The sequence below is a fragment of the Elgaria multicarinata genome, chromosome 10, assembly GCF_023053635.1.
Source record: "Elgaria multicarinata webbii isolate HBS135686 ecotype San Diego chromosome 10, rElgMul1.1.pri, whole genome shotgun sequence".
Taxonomy (NCBI): Eukaryota; Metazoa; Chordata; class Lepidosauria; order Squamata; family Anguidae; genus Elgaria; species Elgaria multicarinata.
In genome coordinates this window covers 22,349,972-22,359,774 of record NC_086180.1, presented here as the reverse complement: position 1 = coordinate 22,359,774, position 9,803 = coordinate 22,349,972, and the positions used below count along the sequence as shown (strand labels likewise).

Sequence of the window (9,803 nt, the reverse complement as noted above, 5' to 3'; positions counted from 1 at the left end):
CACTCCAAAATTTTGAATGGGGAGCAGCATATAAATATTGTAAATAAATAAATAGAATTTGTGGATTTGGCTATAAGTAGGCAGACCCAAACTAGAAATTGGGTGTAAGTCCAATGCACACATGGAGACCTTGTGCAGATTGGCTGCCCCCAAGGAAGAAGGACATCTCTTCTCGATCCTCCCAGAGTGCAGGACACGGAATAATGGGCTCAAGTTAAAGGAAGCCAGATTCCAGCTGGACATCAGGAAAAACTTCCTGACTGTTAGAGCAGTATGACAATGGAATCAGTTACCTAGGGAGGTTGTGGGCTCTCCCACACTAGAGGCGTTCAAGAGGCAGCTGGACAACCATCTGTCAGGGATGCTTTAGGGTGGATTCCTGCATTGAGCAGGGGGGTTGGACTCGATGGCCTTGTAGACCCCTTCCAACTCTGCTATTCTATGATTCTATGATTCTATGACATAGTTAAAATATGAAATTCACTTCCACAAGATGTAGTACTGGCCATGAATTCGGATGGCTTTAAAAGGAGGTTAGAAAAATTCCTAGAGGACAAGGCTATTGGTGACTACCAGTCCAGGTGGCTAAGTGCTACTCAGTATTAGAGGCAGTATGCCTATGTACACGAGTTGCTGGGAAACACGGGCAGTGGGGTGCTGTTGCTCTCTTGTACTACTTCAGGGTTTCCCATGGGCAGCTGGTTGGCCACTAAGTGTACAGAATTCTGGACTAGATGTAGTCTTGGTCTGATCCAGGATGGCTCTTACGTTCATATAAAATTGATCTATCTACATGGGGAATATTTTTCAGCTAGAGAAGAGCCATGCATAGTTCTGTGGCTCCATTAAGAGGCAGCAGCTCTCTCACTGAGACAGCTGGGGCAGAGCAGGCACACTCAGATGTCCCTGCACCAGCTGCCTCTCCAAGGTTGGGAACACAACCTTGGAGAGGGGGGAAAGGGGGCATTTTGGTGGTGGTGGGGAGGAGACTGGATAGGCCAGGATATGAGCAATCCTGAGGCCTCTCCAGCCCCCATCCCTGCCCCTCTGAGACATTTTTGCTAGACAAACAAAAAGAGCCCATCTACGAAAGATGTGGAGTGGGGGGATGGAGAGGCAAAGATTGCCTCCACCACTCCTCCTGTCCTTCATAGGATGGCCGTAAGCCTCCAAGTTCACAGGGTTACAATCATTGCAATAGGACTGCATCCTAATTGCATTATTCTGCTATAGCATAGCACCACCTAGAGGTTATGTAGTGGAAAGGCTGGAAAGGAAAAGCTCTTTGTGTAGAGCTCTGATCTCAATTCTGTGACGGAGCTGAAAGTAGATACACTGGACTAACAGCCTCATTCACTGGATACAGTGAGAATACAATGGAAATTTCTTATTACACAAGTTTTACTCAAATAAATGGGAACTCATTTCAATGCATGTTGCAACACAGGAGGAATTACCCACTCAATGTGTCCGGGAAGGAATGAGGCAGCCAGAGGACGCAATAGGTGGGAAGCCAGGGAATCACCCAAACACTTTGTCCTACCCTCAAAGCTCTGCCCACATGTCAAAATGTGATTTAACTCCTCCAAAGACACATAACCATAATGTGGTGCAAACTCGGACATGATCTAACCGTTGCGGTAAATCGTGAATGCGAATATGCACATTATCGCATTAAAAGCCCAACGCTGTGCCGAATGGATGGCTGCGTCATGTGTCCTGAAACGAGAATATGCGCATTTAGGTTGGGGTAAACAAGCCGTATAGATAAGCTCTAGGACTGTCTCCTCAGTTGGGTTTTGAAAATGAAAAGAACCCTAGGTGGAAAAGAAGTCCTTTCAAAGATGGAATTTTCAGTGGAGGGGAGGGATGAGGAGGTGTAAAAGGAGATAAGTACTCCTCCTTTTCTACCCACCAGTTAATCCTACCCTGCAAATGATCCCTGGTGAGATGGTGTTATCTTGGAAAACAATTAGCTGGGGTTGTGTATTTGGTAAGGTAACAGTAGATTCCACCATTATGTGGCTCCGGGGTAAATGTGTATTTGAGCCCCGCAGAGCTGTGTTTGCCAGCCATGGTTTCTTGCTTGCATACAGGACAGTCAAAACAGGTAGAGAGGCAAGTTTAGAAAACAATTTTATTAGACAAATTATTTAGACAAATTATACACAGAAAGCTCTGCCACTTGTAACTGAGGCCTCCGAAATGTGTTTGTGTATCAGTATAATAGGCAACACATTAAAATAATCTTTTTATCACTAAAATCACCGCAACATCTGGTATATCCCTATAGCTTGTTGTAAAGTAATTTCTTTCCGTCTTTTTTTTGTTTTGTTTTGTTTTATCGATTGTGTAGGAGCTCATGAATGTTACAAGGGGAAACAAGTTGTGCATGCTTTTAAACACTTGTACCCTGGAAACAAAATGGCCTTTTGCATGATAAGAAAATTGTTCTGCCTTACACAGTAGACAATATTATGAATATTTCATACAAAAAAACAAAAAAAAACAAAAAACCCAGTGACAATACAAGATGCGCCCTCAGAACAGAATTAAGCATCAAAAGAGAATAGATCTGAAGAATATACCTTGAAATTTCTCCTAAAGCAGATCACCTAAGTTGGTTCCTATAATCAAGTCCTAGCCACATAATTGAGTTAGGTTAAAATAAGTATTAAAAACCCCCACACAGAATAAGTTGGCTTGCTTTCTACTTAATCGCATTTTAGTTTTTAAGGATTACAACTGAAAGCTCATTTTACAATTCTAAACAGGTAAGAGTGTTAGCTTCAAAAATGCCACCGTGCCAAAGGAGGCACTATTTTTGCTGTCATCGGTTTATCATTCTATACAATTGGCACTCACGTCAAAAATACATCTATAATTGAATATGTAATAAAGATTTAAACAAGAGCTCATTCTTTTCTCCCCCCCCTTTCGGTTCTTGGAGTAATACAGGATTGCAATTAAGGCCACACCAATATTTCTCAACAGCCCCTTCCTCTTTTCCAACTCACACCACCCTTGCAATGATGGACAGTATTGGTTTCAAAGAGGATTTATTAACCTTCCATGATTTGTTTTCAAGCCTGAGAGCTCAACATTAGCTACCCCTGGATGTCCCCCCCCCATTTTGACAAACTAATTCCAAAGTAAAATGATTAAGATTAGCCTTATACACTGCTGAATAGCCAATGCAAAAAACCTAAATGAATGAGTTACACATCTAGGTACAAACATTGCATTGTCCTGGATGTTCTAATAAAAAAAGTATAAAATATGCTCTATCAAACAATGCAAATTAGAATAACATTAAAGCACTCTGCCTTTTCTTGGCGAAAAGTCCTCCTGCCCTGTACATCTTTCCAGTATACAACACGTTTTTACTAAAGCTTTATTAGACAAATTGCAGTAGCATTGGTTGCCGTTTTATAGATATATACATGTGTATATATATATATATACATATACCAAACTGTGTATGTATATATATACTGTATATATGATGTATGAGAGACTAATTTATTCAACAGAACAGAGGATTCTGCCATATGATACAGTTCACTGTACATAAGAAAAAACCTTTTAAACACTGTACAATCACATAAAGGTCATATGCACTGTTGCAGTGCAAAAAGGAGATTTAACCATAGTCTTCACTGGCATAGCAATGGCTTCTTGAAATCCTACAAAATTGCATCCTCATATTAGGTGGCCTGAATGGTCTCTCCCTTCTCTTTCCCCTTTCTCTCATTTTTACCCCCTGTAAAAACTGCAAGGTTTGCCTTTGGTCCACAGTTAAAAGGACACACGGTAGCAGTGAAGCACAGAATGGATGCAGCAGAACACAGAGAAAAGATCAAAGTTATTGCAATTTATCAAAACCTAAAGGAGAAACAATACAAACGTCTTTGAGTGAAGCAACGCCAAATCTTTGATACAGACTCAGTTTATGAAATGCATATTAACAAAATATTAGGAAATCGGCAGGGTAGTTTTTCAGTAGTGGCTCAGGTTGCACATACTTCAGAGTAATCCCACTGGCCATAATGAGTTGGTTTGATGGAGGCAGAGTTGCAGGGCCATAATACATTCTAGAGAGCACTTACATCAAAGTTGCACCAGTTTAGCCAGTGAGCTACTCTAGAGGAGCTGGGCTGAAAATCATGGCCTCAAGTAGTATAAGAGAGAAAGCGAAAAAGAGGAGGGGAAGAGGAAAGGATAGTGAGTTGTTACTAATACTCCTGATTTCTTTTTAAAAAGTTACATCCATGTTAGTCCCACAATATCACAGCTGCTCCTTGCAAAGGGAGTCCTAAAAAGAAACAGTGACAAAACAATGTCTGAAGCTTTATATGGAGGTGCCCCGGTCTGGGTCGTTACCGATGTTGAGCCCTAAGGTTGGAGTCGGTTGATATGGAATTGAGGACATTGTTTTGATAGGACTTCTGAAAAAGCCCCCATTCGGAGCCCTGTGCCTAAAAGGGCCAGTCCGGTGTTCAGGCACACTGCCGAAAGAGAATCCAGAAGCAGCTTTAGCTGAAAGTGTGCGACTAAGAGTCTGGATCTGTTCTGGGATGAAGGTTGTGGTAGTGATATGAGTGTTCCTGAAGTCACTGATCTGCTCGAGCGCCTGGCGCGTGGGCAAAGTGTCAATGTCCAGGGGAGTCAAGTCAATGGATGAGGTGGAAAACTGTTTATGGGGGCTCTCGTCATCTGTGCAGAGGCTGTTCACACGTCTATGGAGATGCTCCAGATCAATTTCTTTGTCATCCTGGGGGAAGGAAGAGAAAAGAAAAGAGGCAACTTATTCATTGATGCTACCTAGAATTATTTGAAATACTATAGTGGAATACTCAGATCTATTAAAAAAGAAAAGAAAGCTAGGCTGGCTAGATGTCATTTAGATGCGGGAGGATCAAGTAGTCCTTTGCCAAATCACCTGGCAAGTCTGAACAAAAGGTACAAATATTGACAAACGTGGTGTGTTAATTTACAACCACCAAGGTAGGATGTAAATATCTGGGGTAAATCTTTCTCACAGGCTGGAACGGAGTGGTTTGGAAGGCATAGGGCTGCAGTCTTCTCAAGCATTCATCTTGCAACATAGCATCTTAAAGACTTGGCTGCAGATGCTACAGAGAGATGCTTATTGGGAAGATGCAGATTTGGAACGAGGATGCTCACGACTTAAGACTGATGATGCATGGATAGCAATGACTGTTGTTGAATGAAGATGAAGTAGAAAGTACCCCTGAGAAGGTTTGTGAGAGCATCTGTCTGTAGGCCATGCTGCAGTTTCAATGTGATGTACCTTTTTGTTTCACACAATGGAAGGGCCGATGCAATACAATGCCAGTGTAGGCTCCTTCTAGATCCTGGTCATTTAGAGGATGTGGATATTGTGCCATGCAATGCTGCTGTTGTGGCAATGGCATGCCATCAAAAGGCCCATGTTCCCCCAATCACCCTCAGCCTTCCATCAACCATACTGATGGCCACAAAAGACAACATGCCTAGAGTAAAAATGGACTACTTTAGTCACAAAAATGTATTGTTATAGGATTATTATTCCCATTCTCTTGGGATATTTGGGCTCTGATATAATAGATGCAATTAGTCGAATTATATCAGTCTTTGCAATCAGGTCTGAGGGGGAAAACACTTTTCAGATTTTTATACACTAGCAGAAAAATTGGAAATGGCAACAGCAGATCTTAGGCCAGATCTATGCCAAGCAGAATATAACACTTCGAAAGCTTTTTGAAAAATGTATATGGAATGTGTCATGGGCCGCAACAGTTGTCAATCCTGTGATAAGCCATGATAAAGCAGTAGTGTAGATCCTACCTTAGTTGGACACACAAACAGTGCCTCAAGGTGCCCCCCCCCAGTCCTCTTTACAAAACTTGGAATTTGCAATATCTTGAGAAAGATAAGGGGCCTCAGTTTTTCTACTAGAAGTTTAGATATTTCATGAATATAAGTATAATCACTTCTAATTTGAAATATCCACAAGGAAATGTACTTGTAAAAATTAGCTTTGACAGCACACATTGCAATCTATTTAAGCTTCATTTGTAACTGGTTTGATGGGATATATGTTTTAGAATTTGAGCAATGGCGGCAGGACCTATTGCTTGCAGCTTGAACTAAGAACTAGCTTACATCCAGACTGTTCTCCTCAGTGTTAAATAGAATATGACTGTACTTTAGAAAGTAATATCCAAAGATTGGCAATTCATTTTATATTGACCAGTATAAACCATATCTGACTTTTCATGGAATATTTCCAGATATTGTCTTTCTTTAATGACTGTAGTGCTTTTGTTCATTACTAGAATGTTGACATGCATGTCACACACTTGTCAAACTGCACTGGTCACTGTTACTCCAAATGTGCAGCAACAATGAAACAAAACCCGCAATGGCAGCTCTGAATCATAAAAAGATTCCTATGCATTACTTCCTGCTCAAAACTGATATCTGGGAAAGCTGATATCTGGAAGTAAGACAACCATCAGTAGCTGTAGGCCTGTCCTTGTTCTTCCTCAGTTTTGGTGTGGAAGCATTGCACATTCTTTTCACATTTGTTGTGCATGGTCCACATATTTTCCTTCAAGGTGTTCTGCTTCAGGATTGGGTGGATGGCTGAGTGCAAGAGAGACAAGGCAGGTTCATACAGAAAACATAGGGGGAATGTAGACAATTACACAGGGGGAGTTGGGTGTGTGGGGAGATTATAAAAGTCTTAGAGAGGAAGTATTCCATGCTGTTGGTAGACGGTAAGGCAGAGATAAGGGAAAAGGTTGAGGCAGGAAACTTTGGGCACCTCAGCATCACAAGTTGAATTTATATAGGGTGCAATCCTATGCAAGTGTAGACAGTTCCCCCCCCCCGCCTAAATATGCATAGGGTTGTGTCTACATTGACTTAAAAAACCAGCCAATTCTTTGGCTGCTGTTCTGAAGTTTGAAGCTAATTCGGACCTAGCTTTTTAGCTGAGATGGGCAACTGAAATTGTAATGGTGCAATCAGGAGGCTAGTCAGAAACGTGAAAATCACAGCTTTTGGTTTTTATAAAAGCAATCTATAATGGTGCAATCAGGAAGCTAGTTGGAAATTTGAAAATCACAGCTTTCGGTTTTTATAAAAGCAATCTTTAAGTTTTTGTGAAAGCAATCATTATAAAAGCAATCTTTAAAGGAATTGTAGGCCAAAGCACCTTGCATTTGTGATTTTGCAGCATTTAAATGTAATATTTTGAACTTAACTTTGACTCCAGTTACACTTTTTGGTATAATATTTATGCAAAAAATGTAAATGCAGTATTATTGTTACTGTTGATCTATTTAGTACAAATATGTGCATAATTAAATACTTTGGAGTAAAATAATAAGAATCTAATACTATTTATTGTCTATTGGTAGACAATACAACATATTCCAATATTCAGCTGGCCAAAGGACTTAAGATTGCCCTAGCTCTGATATGCACTGAATCCACTCTAAAATATGGAGACTTCCTCATATTTCTCTCCTTTTTGTTTTCAAAACCCTTCCTTCAAAATTCAGCATAAGGCACTATGTTAATATCACTAATCACTGACCAACAACATGCAGAAGAGTCAGAAAGCAAAAACAATTGCATATCGCATGCACTGCACACGTATGGACTCTCTACTTCAGGGGTGGGCAACTTGTGGCCCTCAGATGTTTTGGCCTATGACTCCCATCATCCTTCACCATTGTCCATGCTGGCTGGGGCTGATGGGAATTGTAAGCCAAAACATCTGAAGGCAATGTGAATACAAAATTCATCTTTATCTTTCCCAATGGAGTCTTAGGCAAACAAGAGGGGTTGGATCCAGATTTAGTTCTGTGTAACTGGGCTGGTGGAAGTGGACATCCCCACCCTCTCCTTCCTACAACAGCCCCTCCATCCCCCTACAAATGCTACACAGAGGTTCAGGGGACCCTGCTGAATGGACGCTGCTGAATTGCCCTGCATTTTATGGTTTTAATTCTTGTGAACCGCCCAGAGGGCCTCAGCTATGGGACGGTATAAAAATGCAATAAATAAATAAATGGGGGTGAGCTGTGGTGCAGGGGAGGACCCCCACAAAAAAACTGGGCAGAGGCATCTTCCAGGAGCAGAGCCCTTTTATACACAGAAGGCAGATCCAAGATCCAGCTGCATATCTGTGAAAATGAAGGCGAAATAGAGAAATAGAAACATCTTATTCTCCAGCTACTACTCTTTTTCTATTTTCCATTTTTTACTGGCTGCATTGTTTTTCCATTTTCTATCATGACTTTGAAGTGCTTGAAGAAACCAGAGCCTCCAGCTATTTATCAGGGCAAAAACTAACATCCTGTACTAATTTAGTGTTGTGTGTTCAGAGCTCCTTCTCCACATTAACTTAATTGAAAGGGGGAAACACTTTTGCACTCATGCAACTGCTCACTTCATTTAAGTGAATAGGGAATATCTTGGGGGTGAGTGAGTGCTGGGTATGCACTGTAAACTTTGGGCTGTGTGCATTGTAATTCTTACTTAGAGCAGACCCATTACAATGAATTGGACTGAATATATTCATCACTAATGCAATCCCATTCATTTCAACGGGTCTACTTTATATAGGGCTAACATTGGATGCAACCCCCCTCCCCCATCTCTTTTAAGAGCATCAAGCCGTGATGTAATCATCAGCCTGGATATGTAGCAGTACTTATTTTTATTATTTTGTTCTGAACACCCATATCTGAAAAATAATCTATGAGGCTTGGTGAATACATTATCAGTGTGACTTTGCTCCCAACATCACTCCATGTAGTAAGCTACTTGTGTAGAACAGTGCACCAGGATTACATTAAATAAGTGCTCAATCATATGCATGTTTATACAGAAAAAAGCCATACAACTCCCAGCATGCCCCAAGCCAGCATGGCTAGCTGAGGCATGCTGGGAATTGTAGGACTTCCCACCCCCGTCTAAACATAGATAGGATTGAGCCCTAAGTCAGTAAAATCCCTCACTTCTGGTGTGCCCATGTGTGCTTGTGTTGCACCAACATATTTTAAATTAGCCTCCACCACCTGGTACTACTTTGCACAATATAGTGTGATTCCCATATGGTTTATATCTTGGTGGCAACCACAAAGATCTGGTATGAAGAAATACAGGCCTGAGTTTGTAAGCTTACAACTTTTAAAACAATTTGTTGGTCCAACAATAGATATCACTAATCAGTTTAGCTATGTTACATCTTACTTGAATTAACTCAGATTGACAAAATATTAATTTAAAAATGATTTGGCCTGGAAATATGCACTGAAGAGTGCCTTCATCCTTAGACTTGCTGTTAAACATGCATCACAAAAGTAAATTTATAGTGACATGTTTACACTAGTCTTGGTGAGATCCACTTGCTTGTCTGGGCACTACTGATGTATCATGTATCATTCTGTGATGGCAGGGATGCCACAGAACTCTGGAGTAATAGTGATGGAGCCCACCTGACTTCATTTGATACCTCTAGGCCTGAAGAAGTGATTGAAATTTGCTTAAAGGGATTGTTTCTGTAAGATCCAAAGCAATCAACATGAGTTAAGATGCAGTAGATAATGAAGGTCCAAAATCCAAATAATGGTCTGGGTAATCTAGGGTGATCATATGAAAAGGAGGACAGTCTTTAACAGTTGTATTGAAAAAGGAATTTCAGCCAGTATCATTTGTATGCATGCAGCACCTGGTGAAATCCCTGCATCATCACAACAGTTAAAGCTGCAGGAGCTATACTA

The 9,803-nt window shown here is 40.9% G+C and overlaps 1 protein-coding gene across 1 annotated transcript in view; it reads right to left on the bottom strand.

Annotated features, from left to right (window-relative positions):
- Positions 1-3,509: 3,509 nt before the first annotated feature.
- The window catches only part of GRID2 (glutamate ionotropic receptor delta type subunit 2), a 1,050,481-nt gene continuing 1,044,187 nt past the window's right edge, over positions 3,510-9,803 (bottom strand). The window contains exon 16 of the mRNA XM_063135400.1: positions 3,510-4,774. Within this exon, the coding sequence (XP_062991470.1) occupies positions 4,352-4,774 (423 nt within the window). The 3' untranslated portion in view covers positions 3,510-4,351. The remainder of the gene's footprint in view (positions 4,775-9,803) is intronic.